This window comes from Cynocephalus volans, chromosome 13 (genome assembly GCF_027409185.1).
Source record: "Cynocephalus volans isolate mCynVol1 chromosome 13, mCynVol1.pri, whole genome shotgun sequence".
Lineage (NCBI taxonomy): Eukaryota > Metazoa > Chordata > Mammalia > Dermoptera > Cynocephalidae > Cynocephalus > Cynocephalus volans.
Window position 1 is genome coordinate 5,647,765 of NC_084472.1, and position 20,635 is coordinate 5,668,399.

At 43.2% G+C, this 20,635-nt stretch overlaps 1 protein-coding gene across 2 annotated transcripts in view; it reads left to right on the forward strand.

The window, feature by feature from the left end:
• The window catches only part of RAB31 (RAB31, member RAS oncogene family), a 107,201-nt gene extending 95,683 nt beyond the window's left edge, over positions 1-11,518 (forward strand). Inside the window, exon 8 of one of the 2 annotated variants that reach the window (XR_010021471.1) lies at positions 10,823-10,898. Coding sequence is in view for 1 of the 2 variants with exons in the window: in XM_063076539.1 (XP_062932609.1) it covers positions 10,823-10,920 (98 nt within the window). In the remaining variant the exon portion in view is untranslated. Of the gene's footprint in view, positions 1-10,822 lie in introns of both variants that reach the window. The other variant, XM_063076539.1, reaches the window with a different exon arrangement.
• The last annotated feature ends 9,117 nt before the right edge of the window (positions 11,519-20,635 follow it).

The following is a 20,635-nucleotide window of genomic DNA, read 5'->3' on the forward strand; positions in this document are numbered from 1 at the left end:
TCTTGCACTCTGGGCAGAGTAGTGTCCTTCAAGCTCATCGACCTGAGTGGTTGGTCTGAGTGCTGGGGCTGTGATGTGATGCTGGAAACCCCATATCCTCACACTCCTGTTGCTGCCTGATCCTGGGCATGGGTGCAGATGCTCTCTGTACTTGTCCACTGTGGGTGACATCTAAGAGAGTTTGGCTTGAACTAGTCACAGTAACTTTGTATTTCTTTCCTCAGATCAAACTCATTCTTTTCTGGTAGGTTCAACTTGTAAGCATTTTGATTTTGTAGGCGGTTGTAATGAAGGAAGCCGGCTAGCTGCTGACGACTGTTAGGTCGTCACCTTCTGTTTGTGCAGCTCCACACCTGGCAGAGCCCTCTCCCCAGTACCAGCGCTGTGGCCCTCGAAGGCAACAGCGCAGACAGCAGCAAGCAGTGAAGGAAGCTCGCGCCTCGTGCACCTTGTGTTCAGTGTGAGATTTCCACATGAGCCAGGAGGCTTTCTGAGGTTTATGAAAGTCATTATTAACATCAAAACGTCAAATAAGGACCTGAAAGAGAACAAGCCTAAGCAGCATGTGTTAATATCTTAACTTGAAAGATCATTTCTTTGTATGGTTCAGCCAGTATAAAGCTCTTCCCATGTATGAAGTCTTCATTCATGGCTCACGACGATGGGGATTTTGAATAATTAATTCCTCAGATCCTGGTGGTCTACTTCATTTAGGAAAAAACAAGCATTTTGCTTAAAGCAGGGGGTGATTACAGCTTCAAAGTAATTAATTCCTATATAAGCCATAGAATACCTATATTGCCTCATCTTCCACATTAAATAAAGTCATTTTTGTTTTATTACACTTTAGTTATAGTTGCCTTAACAAACAGGGCTTGTAGATACACAGCCACGGCAAAATCTCTGTCTGCCTGTCTGCATTTGTAAACTCTGGTGCCTTTCTCTCCTCTTTCCTCTTTCTGGTGAATTTCTTCAGAATGGGGTTTTGTAGTCTAATCACAGGTTGACTTAAAACACAATTCCCAGTACACCTAAATATATTACAGCAGACTGTTCATTTATTTTCCTTTTCCCTGATGCTGCTTGTCTTACACGTGCTCCTCCCTGAGCTTAAAATAGAACTAGATATTGCTGACACCTCTGTTCCCCGAAGCAATGTTCCAGAGATGCAATAAAAACTCAAGAACAAATAGTGAGAATAAAAGCCCTTTAGAAAGGTGTGCTCAAACAAAATTAATTCACGTTAACTTGGATGAAAAGACAAATGTTTCTCTTTTCCATTCCCAGCATGTTCACGAAGCAGAAGTGGGAACTGTGTTTTCTGAACGTGAGCTAATACATTTTCTAACTGAAAATAGTTTACCAAAATATTATGTCTTTCAAAGATTGAAGCTACCCTGTGAAGGATTTAGATGCTGCTCTGTTTTGGGTGGTCTCTGCACAGTCTACCTTCATATAATATATTGTTCTCTGATTGGTATTCCTCCAGGTACCCTCTTCTAAATCACATTTTTGAACCTATCTCATCCCATTGCCAGTGGCTGATCTCTTCCATGCATTTCTGCCCAGGGTTTATTCATATTTCTTTCTCGGGTTCTTATACCTTTAATGTTCACATTAAAGGTTTCCTCTTTGAGTTAAAATATATGAAGAAAAATTCTTGGTCAAGAAAGTAATTGTACATTTGAATTTTTAAATTGTTGTCTGAAAATACCAAGACTATTCTGTTGCTGTTTACATACTGTTGAAAGACAAAATTACAGCAAATTTAGTTGAAAGTTCTTAATTGCCTTTATTTTCTAGCGTAGAGTTGGGCAACACTTCTTTCTGTAAAATAGAATGAGCATTCCAAATGAGCTGAGCAGGGGAGGTTGGTTTCACAGACAGAGAAGAAATCAGAAACAGAACCAGAGCAGATGGTCTTTGCAAAGTCACTTCCCTTATAAGGATTAAAGCAGAGGGGACTTCGCTATCATGCAGATTGAAACTGGCCTGTTTGGGAATTTAGTTTCTCTCTCTCTCTCTCTCTCTCTCTCTCTCTTGCTTGCTCGATTTCTCAGAAGATCAGATAAACAGTTTCGGCTTGGTGACATGGAACTTTAGCATGAGTGACTCATTTTGGGCTGGCCAGTTGGGCCTAGTGCAGGAGCTCAGTCCAAGCCAGTGACCTCCTGGCTTTAACAATACTACAGTGTTAAAAAGCAAAATCAAAACATCTTGATAGCCTTCCACGTGAGCTACTCTCTGCCCTTGTCTGTACATCATGACACGGAAGACGAGGTTCCAGAGCTGCGAGCTCGGTGTTTGCTCCTTAGCAGTTTTTAAAATCCCTCCTTGATCCGTTTGCTCACTCTGGCCCCATACCGGATGCTTCCTGTCCTCCCCGCAAAACTTCATTCCTCAAAATCCAGTTCAAATCTTCCTTCGTGAAGTCTTTGCCACTCCAAGCCTCACTGGTGACTTCTGCCTTTAATCTGAGCTTACCTACGGTTTGTCCCATCATCTGACATTTGAACATATTCTATCTTTAAATGATTCTCCAAGTGTTTTAGGTGTATATCTCTTCTTCTAGGGAGCCTGCAAGTTTCCCGGGAGTAGAAGTTTTGGTCTTTCAAATTCCCCATATGGCTGAGACTAGTAAATAGTATAGTGCTAAATTCATGGTTTTGAATTTGGATCTCCATCCTCATTTCATGATGTTCCAGGAGATAATATTTTAGTGAGTTCACTACATCAGATGAAATGTAATCACTTTTCTGTGGGGACTGACAGTTGAATAACACCAGCAAATTGGGCAAGCCTAGTTTCTCTCGATTTGTTTATTCAACAAGTATATGCTATATTGTTTTGTGGGTTAGGCGATATGCTAGAGACACTGGGATGTCGTGGTGAACAAAACAGACTGACAGTCGAGTGGGGGAGACAGGCTGTAGGCACAGAGTCAAATAGGTGTATAATTACACATGGTGGTAAATGCCCAGAAGCAAAAGAACAAGGATTGTGAGAGATGATAACGGGGGACTTCAGATTGGGTGCGGAAGTCCTCCCCAGGGAAATGATTTTAAGCTGGACTTGAAACACAAGAAAAGGTCAGTTGGGCAAAGAGCTCAAGAAAAACTGTCAGGCCAAGGGAACCTCAGGAACCAAATCCCTGAGGCAGGAAGTGGCGTGGTGCATTGAAGGAAGAGAAAGGAGGCTGTGGGCTGGTGGAGGAGGTGGACTTCAGGAAGGGGTGGGGCATTGAGGGCCCTCCTCACATGGCCTTATAATGGAATGAGGGGTGAAATTCAGAATGCAACTGGAAGTTCCTCAAGTGTTGCAGACAGAGGTATGGCATATCCAATTTACGTTTACAGAGACCACACCTTAGAAGGAGGAGCCTCTGGACATGGCTTAACCAATGGATGCAATTGTAGTGATGTAGGAAGGCGGTGGCACAGACGAGTCGGGAAGCAGTGGAGGTAGGCAGCAGAACTCTTCTGGGAAAAGAACCAATAGCACTGGAGGTGGGTTGGAAATAGGGTAGGAGGAACATGTTCTGGAACGAGGAAGCAAGCACAGGAGCAAGCTCTCTGGGGCTGGATTTGTCATGAGCCTAGCAGACAGGCTTTTGGATTGTGAGGACCCCAAGTTTTGGTTTGTGGCATTTAATTATTTCATTTAAATACCTTTTTTTTTAAACTCTCCTGAGGACAAGGAGAGGTGGAGCTGCAAGGCTCAGCAGGAAAATGCCCGGATTTGAACATTGGTTGTAGAGAAGATGAACACAGGCTTTCTCATGGGAATTACACGTGGAAACCTTAGACTAGGTTTTTTATTCGTTGTTACTTTGAGAACAAGGTGAGAAATATTTGTTTATTTAAAGTGAATATAATTAGAGGCACAGCGTATTTGTTTGGAAAAATTAGGATGGGGTGTTAAAAATGAAAAACAAGAATTTAAGGCTTGTGGGCAGTGATCGTGTCTTGCTCTGTAGTCATTTGTTGCACAGAATGCTAGCTATTTTAAGTCCTCTGGGTTTTTAAAATTCCCTAGGCAGTTTACTTTTGGTTTGGAGCAGGTTAAAGAAATTTAAAAGTAAAACAAAATGTTTGCAAATTTTATAATAGTAGAGCAAGCTGTCAAACTGAGGTAAGTTTAGCAGTTAAGGAACAAGGAGGGGACAAAGACAAAGTCTGTCTACTTTCTCACCACCACAGAAGTTAATTTAGCAAACGCAATTCCAGGAGGTATCAGTGACATAATATCATTTGAGAATACGGACAGATTGGATACCAAAAGCCCTGACTAGGCATGTCTTTTATTCCAGCAGTTCTGTAGAAGAAATTGATCAGGTGTGCAAAACATAGTAATAACAATGTTGGACATGTTTGGAGTTCTCATGTTGCGCCGATTTTGTGTTGCTGAAGTAGATGTGACCTCATGAATGCACCACTGATCCTGTTATTGTTATTGGCACTGTTTTTGTTCCTATTTTACAGTTGAAGAAAGGCGTAGGGAGGCTTGTAACTTGCTCGAGGTCACACAACTAGCAAGAGAGAGGGCAGTGTAAAGAGGTGGGCAGTGGGCCTGATATGCACATGTAGTCTGCAACATGTCCCTTTGCGTATGGCAATTTATGGCAACGCTATTCATGATAGTGAAAAACAGGAAATGACTGAAGTGTCCAAAGGTTAGAAAAGAGTTTTTAAAAATCATGATACACCAGTCTAAACAAGTGAATAAAAATGGTGTTGTAAATCTCTATTTACTGACATAAAAAGATAAATCATTGTGTGTGAAACAAAAGTTATAGAGCAGTTTATATAATAATCTGATTTCACAAAATTTGAACCATATAATATATATATATATAAAATAAATAATATATTTTTCCAAGAATACATACTTCTTGGAAGGATACACATTAAAAATTTAACAGTGGTTGTTTCATGATGATGAGATTCCGGGGAACTTAAAAAAATACCATATTGTGGAAGATTGTAAAAATATATACAAGTCAACAGTAATGCAGTGAACCTCTGTGCACTCCTAACCAAGCTCACTTCATCTCTACCCCGAAGTCCCCTGTCCCTGCCTGTGTTATTTTGAAGGGAATCTCAGACATCTTATTTCATCTGTAAATATCTTCAGTCTGTAATTTTTTTACATAATGACAATTACATTATCACATTAATAACTATAATGCTATTATTATATTAATTGCTTAATATCATCAAATATCCAGTAGTCAGATTTCCAAAAATCTTATAATTGTTATAATAGTTTCTTTGTTTGCATTTTATAGTTTGAATCAGGATGCAAATAATTTCCACATCCTGTGATTATTTGATGTGTCTTTCAAGCCTCTCTTAAGCAATAGGTTCTCTCTCCATCTTTTTCTCTTTTTCCTGTCATTCAGTTTCTTTACTCGGATAATTAGATCAGTGTCCTGCAGAGTTGAACACAGCACAGATTTTGCTGAGTTCCTTTTTTTTCTGCTGAGTAGTATTCTGTTACATGTATAAACTACAGTGTTAATCTATTCACCTAACATTCAGGTTGTTTTCAGTTTTTGGTAATATCTGATAAGGTTGCTGTGAGCATTCATGTATAAGTCTTTGCATGGATAAATACCTAGGAAGGGGACACTGGCTTATCTGGTAGGTGTACATCTACCTTTCTAAGAGATGCCCAAACTGTCTTCCAAGTGGTCTCACCATTTTAGATTACTACCACCAATGTAGGAGAGCTCCAGTTGCTCCACGTCCTTGCCAACACTTAGTACTGTCAATTTATAAAATGTTAACCATTGTAATGGGAGTATAGTGATATCCCTGTGGTTTTAGTTTGCATTTTCCTCATGACTGGTAATGTTGAGGGTCTTTTCATGTGCTAATTAGAGATCCATATGACTTGCTTGAAGTGTCTGTTCCAATTTTGCCCATTTTGAATTTGGTTGTTTGTCTTTTTATTGTTGCATTCTAAAGATTATTTCTTTATTTTAGATACATATTCTTTATCAGATATCTGTTTTTCAGATATTTTCTCGCACACTGTGGCTTGTCTTCATTTTCTTAACAGTGTCTTGAAGAGCCGAGGTTTTTGACTTTTGATTAAGTGTAGTTTGTCGTGTCTTTCCTTTGTGGCATGTACTTTTTGTATCTTACAATTTTTAAATGCTAAAATAAAATATTAAAGGGATAGATCCATACAATGGAATATTATTCAGGGGTAGAAAGAAATCAGCTAGCAAGCAAAGCAAAGGCAAGCAGGAACCTTAAATGCATATTACTAAGTGAGAGAAACCAATCTGAAAAGTCTACATACTCTGTGATTCCAACTGTATGACACTCTGCAAAAGGCAAAACTATGGAAACAATGAAAAAATCAGTGGTTGCCAGGGGTCCTGGGTTGGGGGGTTAGAGGGAGGGGATGAATAGTTGGAGCACGGGGGATTTTTAGGGCAGTGAAACTATTCTGTATGATACTACAATGGTGGGTGCATGTCATTATCCAGCACAAAGAGTGAGCCCTCATGTCAGCTATGGACTTTAAGCCCACGTGTTACACACTAATGCAAGAAGTTAACGGAAAATTGGAGATGGGGTCAGGCGGTATATGGGAACTTTCTGTATTTTTCACTCAATTTCTTCTATAAACCAAGAACTACTAAAAAAAATAAAATCTAACAATTAAAAAGGAGAAGAAGAAAGGAAAAGATGCCTTTGAATGGTAAGAAGACCAGTGGTTTCTGTTGAAGAGCCAGTGTTGACCGTCCCTTCCTCCCTCTGGATGGCATCGCCGTTCCTTCAGCTCCCTAGACTTTCACCTTCAGGTTTTCTGGTCCCTGTCTTGACCCTCCTGCTTCCATCCAGTTGTCACATCCTGCCAAGTGTCTTCCTAAGTTTCTCTCCCACCTCTGCCTCCTCCTCCCTTGAGTACACACCTACTAGGGCTCTCGTAGTCCCTGACTGCACTTTCTTCAGGCCCCTGACCACATACACTTCCCGTCCCCTGAGCCGTCCTGCTCCTTCGTAGAAGGTTAGCTCATTCCTCATTTCCAGCCTCTTTGTCCTAATTTAAGGTCTTCTGGTGATTCTGTATTGTCTTTGTCATGGCAGCGAGAGTACAGTTGCAGGAATGGCATTGCCCTGGTCTGCATTCTCAGGTCGGTGTTCTGTGACTGTGAGCACCTCAGTGTTCCACAGAGACCCCTCTCTAAATGGAGGGGCTGGGAGGTCATTATCAAGAGTAAATAGTGCTAAGTTCTAGCAAACTTGGTCAGTTTGCTAATTTGGGTGATTGAAAAAATCAGTCAAGAAATGGAAGTTTCATAGCAACTGCCAGCAGCACTAACACCAAACAGAAGATAGCCAAGCCCAGTCACTGCTGGAACCGGAATGGAAGGAGAGAAGAATACAAACAGAATTGTTAGAGAGGAATCAAAGCTTGTACAGAAGTGACTGGTTGAGCACACAAGGAAAGAGACAGCTGCAGCTAAGCCCGCTGTTTTATTTTTGTTGTGGGTGAACGTATTACAGTCCCAGTTCAGAGCCATGAAAAAATTTATAAGCATGGAATTTGTTTTCACATACTGCATTCCTGAGGAATCATTTATAAAACCTGCTTTTTCTCTAGACTGTCAAATTTCAGGAAAACCAAACTTCAAAAAAGAAGTATTTTTAACTTTTCCCAGACAGGATCTTACACAATGTAAATTGTATTAAAATAAACACTCTGCTTTAGAATTTATGCTCAAGGACAACTTGTTATGGAGTTTGCATACTTAGAGGGCATTTTGTAAGAGGAGACAGATGCAGATGATGTGAGCTTTTTCAGATGTTTGTACATATATTTTTGTCCTCTATGCCAATGTTAATAATACTGATTCCACAGTGTTCCAAGGTGATCACCTTGGTACAAAATGTTATGGCCATTTCCCAAAACTATTCTTTTGTGAAAGTACACTTAACCTCTCAGTAAGTTCTCAATGCCCCAGACCACAGCATGGGAGCTGGCGTTCTGTTTGCACAGCCGTGTGCTCGAGGCCCCTGGCCTCGCTGCTGCTGCTATCCTTGGGCTTTCCTCCGCCTCTGCTTTAAAGTGGAAGCTCCTCCTTTCTTCTCACTGTTGGAGGCCGGCCTGCATGTAATTCATCCCAGGCTGAGGGCTTAGTAGGACACGGAAGCCCTGCCCAGGAGAAGCCTGTGGCCGCAGGAGACCCCCCTCCCCTCCACTGCATGGGCCCTGCCCGTGTTAATGACAGCTGCGTGCTTGTTGCAGAATAGTAAGTTACTTTCTAGTGCTTTTCATGGTGAGGCAGGGAAGCCTCGGAGATTTGAAATAACTTGTCCTAGTTCACTTACCTGGAACACTGACTCTCCCAAATCTCAAACCTCTTTCTACCAAAAGAGAAAAACAAAGTCTGAGGAAACTGCAGGAGTTCTGACTTTGAGAAATATTTTGTTCTAAGAAGTGAGGTTTTGAATATTCTGAAGGTAAAAGAACCTGGCCCCTCAAAGAGGCCAGGATCAACAACTGATTCCAAACGAGGCCAACAGTTTGACACATATGAGGGGAACCTCCTTGGAGGAGACCAGGCCTGACTCACTGTTGTGTCCCCAACGTTGCCATCAGGTCTGCTTAGGAAAGAAGGGAGACGCAGGAAGGGGGCAGACTGGAATAGCAGTGCAGGGCGTGGGCTCTTTGTTTCCAGATTTCCACAGTACTTGGTCACTTTAATGAATATCTTATATATAAACCTTTTCTGTATTTTGGGTACTTTTAGGGCACAAGGCAGGTAAAATAAGTCACAGAAAGCAGGGCTAAACAGCTAATGCTGTTTTGCTAATGTTGGAGTTACCATAAGAAGAGCATGAAATTGATGTTAAGAATGGGATATTAATTTTGATATTGTCAAAAATGCTCAAATTTCAACTTCTTATACTCATCAAGAAACAGTCCTTGTCTCTTAGTTGATTAGGGCAACAGCTTGTACCCATCAAAATTATTATCAGGAGGCACCTGAAATATTATTAGTTTAAATAATGGCATGACTTGACACTATCATCCCTTCAAAACACATCACTTTCTCTTGAGGAGCAGTACTTTTTTGTCAAGATCTGACTTGAATAAATCTTTAAAGTACTGGTGGTCACTGGGGACTTTCTCCTGTATTTATCACTTAAGGTTGACAAAGTAGAAGAGACATTTGTTTACTTCCTTTTAATTGTGACTGATAAAATAGCATGTCCATAAGAGGAAAATGCATTCATACTGTCGCTGCTTCTGGATTAGGACTGAACTGTCTTGGGAACTGCCTGCGAAAGCTTTGCACAGCTTTGCTGGCCGTGCAAGACGGCAGGAGCAATAGCTGCAGAAGTTATCACCTCCTTTTCACCTGCTCCATAATCAGGTGAAGATCTCTACTATTGATTTTTAATTTAGGGTAAATGCCAATGACCGTATTCTTTATGCTTTCTCTCTGGTGATGTCTGTACTGTCCAGTCTACACAATGCGTCAATACCTTTGAAATCAACCATTTCTGCCCCGTGCACGCAGAAATGTCCTTCTATCAGGATGTTTTGGCTCTGTCTGTAGTCCTTAGGTAACATCCACTTGCATTAAAAGACTTTGTCTTTGGAATGGATTTTCCTTCCACTTCTAGTTACTGGTTACTTAGTAAACTAATATACTAAGTAGCTGGTAAAAAAAAAAAAAATCCTCACTTTTAGAGCTGGTATTTCATGCTTTTTTCATGGGGGATGGAAAAGTAAACAGAAAGCTCATGTGCAGTGGGGAGGAACCGGGTTTAGGATCCATCAGAAAATCAGGACGAAGGTTATAATCACAGAACCAGCGGTACCACTTATTGCCGATGTGACCTTCAGCAAACAACCTCAGTTCTCTGAGTCATCATAAAATGGTGATAATAATGGCCATTCCACCAGCTTCACAGGGTTAGGTGAGGACGGTGACTGTGACAATCTTTGAAAACTGTGAGGTTCTAAGGTTATTTCCAGATTCCATTGCCTTTTTTGAAAAAAACAGCTTTATTGAGATAAAATTCACACACTTCAATTTCACCCACTTAACTGTACAATTCAGTACTTTTTAGCATATTCATGGCTATATGCAGGCATCAGCACAATTTTAGAATATTTTTATCATTTCTTTAGCTATCACCTCCCTATCCCCCTCCATTGTCTTAATTTTTACTTTGTGTTTATTTATCGAGACTCTAGGATAATTTTTAAACTTAAATTCAGTAAGAAAAAGATTGTGGATGACATTAAAATGCTGTTTCCTCTGAAGAGTCGCTCCGTGGGCTTTCCAGTTAATGATCTAAGTGCTGGGGTAGGGCGAGGTGGCGAGCTCAGTGTTAATGAACGACAGTACTAGGAAGATCACGATTCCCAGTCCACTTCTATTTTGAGAAGCAGAAAAGACGGCCGAGTGTGCACTGTTACTGCTGAAGTCGCAGAGGCGTGAAGCCAGTCATTAAAGCGGATGGCTGGTGGGAAGGCTGGGAGGAATGAGTGCTGGTGTGCAGAGTGGGACGTGCCCCCCGCAGCAGGTCCTCCCAGTCGCAGGAAAGCCACACGGTCAGGAAGCTGCCTGTACTCTGTCTGAACTTTCTAGGCATGGATTTGACTTCATGCGGCAGAGCTAGGAGGGAAGGAGGGAGGGAGGCGGAGGGGAGAAGAGCCATTCCTGGAGCTCCTCTGTTTTCTGCGCAACCCAAACATTAAGCAGAGGTGTGGGCACAGCATAAAAGTCAGTTTGTGCGGCGATGACTGGGGAAACAGGAGCTCAACTGCAGTCTCCTTTTTGTTCCAGGCCGCCGGATCCCACCCCTGGACCCCCATGAAAATGGAAACAATGGAGCCATCAAACTTGGGAAGCCCAGCACGCCGTCCAGCCGGCGGTGCTGCTGACCCAGGGCTGCGGGCCGCCGTACTTGAAGAAGCAGAGCCCACGACCCCGGGTCCTGCTGAAGGAGCCCCATGCTGGGTGGCCCGCACCTCACTGAGAAGAGCAAGCAGGCTGGCTTCACATCCCGGAAGACCTGCAGGGAGCGGAGCAGGAAAGGTCCCTGAAAAAGGACTTTAGAGAACTCTGAAAAACCCCATCACACCACCACAAAATGGCCTTTAGTGCATGAAATGCACTCGGGAGGGATTGTACTTATTAGGGAATGAGTATAATTGAGTTTTTGTTAAAAACCTTTAAAAATTTTTTTGGATTTGTGCAAAAGTCTTACTGCTTTATCATGTGTATGGGATTCTAAAGTGGCGTTCTACTCTGATTTCCTGGGTCACCTGGCCAAAAGTCAGCAGTTTCTTTAGTGCCATTGCATTTGTTACCTAAGCAGCCTTTACTGAAAGGCAAATTTAATTTAGAAGGTTAGTTTTTAGCTGGATTTGGAAGTAAGCATTTATTTATTACTTTTCTGAAGGAAATCGGAGAAGTATAGTTGGACTGTTACTCACGCTGAGACTTGAACTATTATAAAAGAGGAGAAAAAGTTAGAAACTGTTGTCTACATCTCTTTTAATCAATGAACAAACTTTTTTCAGTTTTGGTCATATCTAAACAAACAAACCAAATCAGGCTGAAATATTGCATATCATTTTGAGATTGGGAGGCCTAGTTAGAAGGAGTCATTTAAGTAGTTACTGTGTAAGCCATGGTAGATGTAGACTATAAATATCATTCAAGAGACCACCAGGCATTCATCACTTCTGTAGTCATAAATTTCTACTCGCTTAGAGAAGTTTAATGCTCAGAGCATTGTTTTACTAAAAGAATTACTAAGAAAATTAACTGAAGGATGTTTGAGTCTAAATCATAGGGCAGATTTCTAATAACAGTAGTTAACAACAGGTTACAGGAAAGCCAGCCAAACCTGAAATTTCTAGACCCCAAAAACTACAGAATTGGAGAAAGCATTTTAAATGATGCCAGGCTTGGGGAGGAGAGTATCAGGACTAAGTAGAGGTCCAACCCTGGAATGCCAATGAGCTGAAAACAGGATTCGATGAAAACCTCCCTTCCTTTTCATATTGAAACCTCCCTGTCTGTTCAATTGATTAAAGATGTCTGAATCCGAAGGAAGTAGAAGGAGAAAGAGCATGGAAAGGGAGAAAAGCTATTTCCATTGGAAATTCAAATCCTATTACCTTTCTAACTTTCATAGAAACTCGGGATCAGGAATCAGCTGATTTCCTGTTAAGGCTGATATTAGGAGGTTATTCTTAACAGCTGTTAGGAACACTGCCTCGTGGGGGCTGGGCAAACTAAATGCACAGTCTCACAAATGTTTAACCACATGGTGCTAACAGGGCCGGCTGGTACCTCCTTTGCCACACACCGTCACGGGCCAGCAAGCCTTTATTGACAGTGTACGATGTGAAAGTCAAGAAAGAGATCATGAGCTGATGAAAGACCTCCAGCTTTCAGTAGCTCAGGCTGAGCTGCTGTAGAGTCTGTCATGGCCATGCCTACCCTCCTCTTGACAGGCGAGAGACACTGAGTCACGTCATCACAAAAAGGAAGTGTCCTGGAGAGACCAGCCAAGTCTACACTTTCTGTATGTTCATTATAATCAAGGAAACAGTGCCAGGTTGAAATCACAGATTTATGTTTTCAACTCAGGAATGTGCTATCAATTTGATTTTCTTACTACTTCACCCAGCTTGTGAGAGTTGATTGACAATCTTGAGTATAAAGGATGGAAAAGACTTATTTTTGATTCAGGAGTGTCATTTGGCTCTCCCAGACAGGTGCCTAAAAAACTGTTAGCAAGTGGTATTTGGATGTCTTGGCAAGGCCTTTGCAAGGATTTTTAAGGTTTTTTTCCACATTGTCAACATTGTTGGCTGACATGATTCTACTTGCAGGCCAAGAAATTATCATACCTCTTGCCAAAGGTAAAAAAAAATTAAATTGAAAATTGAAGTGACCTCTTTCCGGTGACATGCAGGCTTATTTTTGAACCTTTCCTCTTCCAGCTTTCCCTGAAAACCCGAATTTATCTCTGGACAGCTGTTCAGGTTTCCTAGCTAAGGCGGTAAGCATCCCAGCAGAGCATCTCACAGCTTTGGGCTGGGTTTGCAGGGCTTGTATTTTGCATAAAATGTCTTGTCTTAACCACATGTAGTGAGTTACCCACTAATGAGCCCATGGTTTTATTTCAGAAGCACATGAGGGTGTGAATACACTCTATTACATTTCTGTGTTGCCTTAGCTATTCAAGCCAGTCAGAGAACATATATATATACTTCATCACCACCCAGAGCAATGAGCAGAGAGTAGATTGCACTTGGGCACACAAGTATTCATATAAACATTGAGCCGTCTCTGAAGATAGGTGCTCGGGCCTTGTCCACAATGAGACTTTCCACCTTCCTTTATTTTGGCTTGGGATTACTTCATGGCTTTTCTAATAATTGAACCATAACCATGTAATAGAATGTAAAGGCCCGGAAATTATCATTGCTCCAAAATGTCAAATAGTTTCATGTAATGTAGAGTCCTTGTCATCATTTTCCAAAATTTGCTTCTTCTCCCCCGTTTTCTCTTCTTTCCTGTGTGGTATGTGGTGTACATGTGTAAATATGATTTTATATTGGTTATGCCGACATGTAATCCATTTCCAACTGGCCGAGTGTGGCTCATGGCTGTGTGTTTTGGAAGGTAGGCCGGATTCTCAGAGGGATGGTTTCCCATTGGAAATCCTACGAGTGACAGTGGAGTCATGCAAACGTTTTCTGTAAGTACATGATTGACTTGCCATTTTAGAATTAAAATGGTACATTCAGGTGCTGAATATGACGTTACCTTGCAGACTAAAAGGTTGAAGACCTAAAACACTTAGCCAACAGTAAGGGCTGTGCCCCTATTAAAACTGAGTTCACCTGCTGAGGGAGGTTTGGTTGACTCAAATATTTCCTCTAATATTGGGGCTTTGACATGCGATGGCTGAAATGGGCTCCTTTGTGGGCTCTACTTATTCTTTGCAGCGCTCATGGCCGGTTGAGTAACGAGCTAGCTTATACACTAAAGGGCTCCAAGCTGCACTCAGACCTATTAGGTGTCTGTTTTACTCTTTTAACCAGCATTGTTGAAAGCAGACCCAATGACCCAATGGCAGTGTGCCATTGTGCAAACTGCTCCCTGTTCTCACGTTTTTTTAAAGGGTTTCCGTCTGGGCTGGACCCAGGTCTTGCATGTAGAAGACGCCCGTGCAGACAGCTGGGACCTTGCATTCTACCCTGTAGTAAAGCATTTCCCTCAGCAGTGCCCAATTGTATCTGTTATTTTTGGTTTAACACACACTGATTCATACTAATAAATATTTTAAGTCATATCAAGTTTGTCTTTTTCTTATTATAATGTTCAGTAGAATAATTTTTAAAATCACAGTTAACTCAGAATAAAGAATAGTGATCGCCCAGAGAAATGTGTGTACCTGTACGTATGAAGACACATATAGAGATGTCCACTGAAGCACCATTTGCAATAGCAAAATGTTGTCTTCCACTAAGGAAACCGTTAAGTAAGATGTGGCATAAAACAATAAACACTATCTTACAGTTCCTGAGGGCAGATCACCAAGTCCAATGTGGTCTCTCTGTCCCCCTTGTCTTGTGTTCCTGGCTCCCTCAGTCCACTTCCACACCCCACTTCAAACACCTGGGGAGATTTTGGATAAGAGCATGAGTCTCTTGGGAGCCTCAGGCTGGGGGTTGAGGTAGGGGAGGTGGCAGCAGCTTAGGGCTAGGTGGCTGCTGTTCCAGGTGGGCTCTGCCAGCATCCGTTCTCCATTGCTGGGGCTCCATGATAACAGCCTGGGGGGCACCCAGTGCTTATCCCCTCTTCCAGGAGGGTAGTAGGCAGCTGGTGCTGGGCCTTAGCCAGCTGGCATCTGCGTGTAAGCTGTCTCACCTCCAACCTCCGCCTCCTACAGCCTGGTGGGGTGAGGCGGGGAGAGGCAGGGCATAATTTGATATCAGCTTCATCAGGGCTTGTCCTTTTAAGTTCCCAAATCCTTTGGCTTACATGCAGACTTTATCCTCCAAACTGGGCACTTTTGAAAGTGAAGGGGGGTGCTGTTAACATTGAGCTGGAACAATAGGAGTTAATGGGATAGTCCCTGGCAAGCTGGGATGTATGGTCGCTCTGGTCTAGTCTCTGACACACCTTTGTAAGGTCACCCATCTCTCCATCCATCCATCCTTCCATCCTTGCATCCAACAAGTATTTACTGAGGGCCGCTGTGAGGCAGGTGCTCCTCTGTGCTCCGTCAGACTCATGTACTTAGCAAGCTCACAAAGGAGGGGACAGGAGGGCAAGGGCAGGAGAAGCAGGCATGGCAGGAAAGTTCCTGCAGACAGGGCAGCTTGACTGGGGAGGCGCTCTCCCCACATAGGTAGGAAGTGGGGGGACCAGGGGTTGGGAGTTGGCTCCACCCCTCATCAAATGATCCTGGGCAAGTTCCTTGGTGTCTCTGAGCCTGTAAAACAAGATGGTGCCTGTATCACAGGGTCAATGTCAAGATGAAGTATGACTGTGCGGAAGGCCCTTAGAACAGGGAGTTTGGTGGCTGTGACAATGCCAGAGGCTTCGACCTTTCCTCCTGTCTCTCAGCTGCCAATTCCTTCTTTTTCTTCTCTTCCTTTTTCTTTTCTTGGGAAGCAGTGTAGTGTAGAGATTAACGAGTCCAGAGGCAGACCATCAAAGGCTGATGCCCAACTCTAATTTGCTGGCAAATTAGTTTCTCTAAGCCTCAGTTTCCTCGTATGTAAAATGCAGATAATAATTTGTATGCACAAATATCCACACTTCTGGAATCCAGACAGCTTCATAAATGGAAAGGTTTGATTTGGACTCATTTGGCAGCAAAACCAGACCTGAACCGATGTGATGCTATTTATAATGGCTATTTATCCAACCCGGGGTGAATATTTGTATATCTAGCTGTAGAAATACTATTGTGTTTAATTATACACACTCTGCTGGAGTGTTCTATGATAATTATACCCCCAAGTTACCAAGTATTGTCAGCCTGCTGTATGTACCTCAGGGGAGTGTCCTGGGGATTGAGTGTGGTGAAGGGGATGCTGTTTACATGGTGGTGGCACTCCCTGGGATTCTCCCTACAGAACACGTGCCTTAGGGCCCTGGCACCGCACACGTGCTCAAACACAGTAAGAGCTAATGCGAATGTAGTAGCTTGCTATGTGCCAGACTCCGTTCTAGGTGTTTTATATCTTACTCCGTCTTTTTATGCTCACAGCAACTTTTATGAGGTGCATACTATTATCTCCATTTTACAGATGAGGAAACTGAGGCACAGGAAGTTAAGTAAATTGCTCAAGATCATCAACTAGTAAGAGAAAGGAGTCAGATGTTAGCTCCTATTATTTTCTCCCTTCTGTACTCTCATCATGGCGCTGTGAATAATGAAGGAGTGAAGGAGGGGAAATCCATGTTTATTGAAAACTTCCCATGAGCTGCTTTCAAGTTGTATCTCATTTTATCCACAAGACAAATCTGAGAAGGATGCACAATTGTTCTTATTTTTGTGGAGGGAGCGGGAAATGCTTATGTGACTCAGTGAGAGAAGGGCCAGCTGCACTCAGGCCGTGGTTCCTCCTGTTGCAAACCTGTTCCTGTGTCCGGGGAGGTGTTGACTGGGGGCTGGAGGAGCTGACTCACTGGATGAATGGAGACTGCGGCTTTGACTTTGACTCTTGTCTGAGCCAGACCCGCTGTGTGACTCTCCTTGACCCCACTGCCCAGGCAGCTTGATTTATCTTTTCTGTGTCCCTGACTTTCACGTCCAAACCACTGCTCAGCCCTCATTGAAGTTCTTAGCTGGCTTTTTGAAATGACTTGTGCTTCAGGGTCCAGCAATCTGGACTTTGTAGGGCCCGAGGCCCTGAGTTAGCTTCTGAGAACCCAGTGCCCAAACGGGAGTCCCCAGGTGGGCCTGGATGCCCTGGGGTGGCTGCTTTCTCTGCTCTTCATCTCAGTTCTCCCTGGGCGATCTGTGCAGACCTACATGCTCTTTTGTAAAAGGATCTCAACTGATTTCTAAGGCAAGTCCCAAGTGTTTTTTTTGTTTTTTTTTTGCTTCCATCTTTGAATTCCCTCTGCAGGGTTTCACCCTTCCAGTTCACCCACATATATGCATAAATCTCTAGCTTTGATCCGCTGTCGTCCATCTCCTTTTCCCCATCAAGCTCCCCTTTCTTCCCTTCATGCTAATGAAATTCTCAAAAGAGAATCTTGATCTTCTACTCATTCGGTCTGCTCTCCACTCCCGTGAAGCTGGCTCCTATCCCTCATCCTGCGTTTCAGAGACCTCCAGTGGTCACCTCACTGCCCTGGGGCTCTCTCTCCTGCTCTCTCCACCGCCCCGTGGGCTTTGAGGCGGTTGACCCCACCCTCCTGGACGGCTTTTCTGGCCACTGGGCCTGGGGCTCGGGTTCCTCCAAGGCCTTTTGCTGCCCCTCTTCATTTTCCTTTGCCAGCTCTTCTTAGACTTCCTACCTGCTTATTCCTGCGAATTTGTGTTTCTAATGCTGGTCAATATGCTGCCTTCCTTATGATACATCTGATTTTATGGTTTCGACTATTGCCTCTAGGTGTTTGGCTTCCAAATTGTGGTCTGACCTGCCATCTATCAGAGAGCAGACCTGCCTCCGGCTGTCTGGTGGGTGTGCCCGTGGGCGACCTGCTTCCGAGCCAAAGCTCCTGCCAGGTGAACCCTCCTCTGCCCGGTGTGATGCAGCTTATGCGTTGTGTTCTCAGTGGCGCAGCCTTCAGATGTGAGAGTCAATCTCAGCTCCTTCTGAGTGAGCATAGACCAGACCATGTAAATTCTGTTTCTGAGATTGCTCAAACCTTTTAATGCCCTTCCACTGTCCTAGTGAAGGCTCTTAACATTAATGTGTTCCATCTCAACTATTGCCATACCTTTTTAACACATGTCTGTGAATTCTGTCTTTGGCTTTCAGATCTACTGCTCAATATGCTAGCAGTGAGTTGGCTAAAGTACAGATCAAATCATGTCATTTCCTCAAAACTTAGAGTGACACTCCATTGCAAATTAGATAAATTTCCAACTCTGTAACCTGTGATGAAACATCCCTCTCACCTAGCCCAGCCTCCATCTCCGCCCCATCGTTGGCTGGAGCCCTGCCTCCGTCCTGGCGCTTTCTCCTCCACCAGGACGGCCACGCATTTGCTCCTCTCTGCCTGGCAGTGCACACCCAGCTTCCCAGGCTGGGAAGGAATTCCAGGAGGCTTTCCCAGATCTCCCCAGGGGGAATGATAGTCCCCTCTTCTAATCACTATAGAGTTAGGGGGAGCAGGTTAGCCTATAAGTTAAGGTCAAATAATGTTTGTCAGAGATAGTGCATTTTAATTAAAATGTCGTTTTTATTCTCTACACTCAGCGTTGTAGCAGTAGACCAGGAAGTTAATTAGGTATTACCTTGGAGGGTCAGAAAAGAAGAAACTCACCTGACACAAGCACTTCAGTCCTAAATGCAAGTTTTCATTGAGTGTGTGGTATACTCCACGCTGGGCGAAAGACTGGAGATCCCAAGGCCTATCTCTTATCCTCAAGGAGCTTATATTTGGTGCTGTGGTTTGAATGTCTCCCCAAGCTCATGTTGGAAATTAACCCCCAATATGGTGGTGGAAAGTGGGGCCTTTAAGAGGTGATCAGATCGTGAGGACTGTGCCCGGGTGAATGGATTGATCCATTCATGGAGTAACGGGTTGACAGTTTAATGAGTAGCCATGGGCATGGACTGGTGGCTTTATAAGAAAAGCACATTAAAGAGCTCCTGGCCATCCTCCGCATGTGACACCCTGCCTTGCTATGGGACTCTGTAGGTAGCCCCACCCAGAAGAAGGTCCTCAGCAGATGCACTTAAATTACACAGTTTCAGGTAATCTGTTATAAGCAACAGAAAACAGACTAATACATCTGGGCTGGGGAGGAAGGGTTTATGCCATGTGACATCATTTCATTGAATGTGTGGTGCTGACAGGAGAGCCTGGGTGGTTAGGACTAAATGTTGATCTGTGACATTTTACCCTGCTTTGGTTTAAACATCTGCTTCTCAATATTCTGGTTTTAAACTTAGCGTGGGTGGTTTAGGAAAGTCTTACAGGAATAGTTTCTTTCACCTCTCTCCTATTTCCTTATTCAGGGGCCAAGGTGGAGGTGGTGGTCTACCAGATGTTAATACAAGTCATTTTAGTAAAAATATTTTTTTTTAAACTAAGTGGTTTAATGTAAACCTTCTTTGACAGTTTCACATTCTACGAGCTGTAATCCATCCATGCCTTTATTCATTCATTCATTAAGTATTGACTGAACACCACACTCCTTATGTTGAGAATGAGCTTGGGCCCTTCCCAGTAAATTCAGTTTTGTGACTCTGAACATCAAAGCTACAATTAATGCGCCAAGAGATGTTTAACGGGGTCTGTTGCTTTGCTTCTTTTTAATTGCTGTACTCCTTTGTGGGTTCCATTGGCTCTGGAGGCAGGCACAGTCCTTAATAGTCTGCTAACTCACTCATCTGGCTTCCTTTAGAAGGAGCAGTGGTAGTTTCAAAGCACAACCTGCAGAGTCCTTGCACTATGAGCTATGGCTGGAGGTCATGTGCATTTGTCAAGTCTCTTTAGTAGTTTATTTGTATTCAAACATCAACAAACTTAGACCTAACCAGAATCTTACCAAAGTGGCTCCAAACAGAAGTTTCCAGTAAATATTCGCACCAGAGAGCTTTAAACATTATGCCAGAAGTCAGAAATGGTCAGAGTAGAACCACTTCTCCCAGCTCCATCCTGGCAGGGTGCCCAGGGATCCTCAGTTAGGTTTTCAGTGGAGAATGTGGAAGACAAACAAAACTTTCTTCTGCTAATACTGATCACCTCTTGTAATAGACATTGCTGGTACCCTCTCTGTGCACAGCCTGTCAGCATTCACCTTTATTCTCAGATGACTATTTACTGCAGACACCTGTGATTCCCCAGGGTGCTCTGGGGACATGCAAGGCAAGGAGAAGCGCCGGACTTCGTGCCCCTGGACAAAGCACTCAAATGAAGGATGGGGAGAGGATGGGGAGATGGGATCACTCTCTCCCTCGCTGGCCCTGGGTGTGAGCTTCAGTTGCACACAGTGGCAGCTGGCTTGATTACCTCCTACCTCCCTCACCAGTGTCTCATGGGACCACCACCCAAATAAAGTACTTGCACTCAAATTCTTATCTTAGGATCTGCTTTTCATAGTTTAATTAAAATGCATTAATATCTATGCAGTGATGAAGGAATGCTCAAAATAACATGGGGTACCTTAAATACACATTGCTAAGTGAAGTCAATCTGAGAAAGCTGCATACTGTATGATTCCACTTGTATGAAGTTCTGGAAAAGATAAAACTATAGAAAATGAGCAAACCTGTCGTTGCTATGGGTTTGCAGAAGGGTGAGGGTCGATTAGATGAAGCACAGGAGATTTTTTAGGCCTGTGAAAGTATTCTGTACAGTACTGTAGGGGTGGATACTATCCATTTCTCAAAACCCACTGGACTCTGCAGCATAAAGTGTGAATCTTAGTGTGTA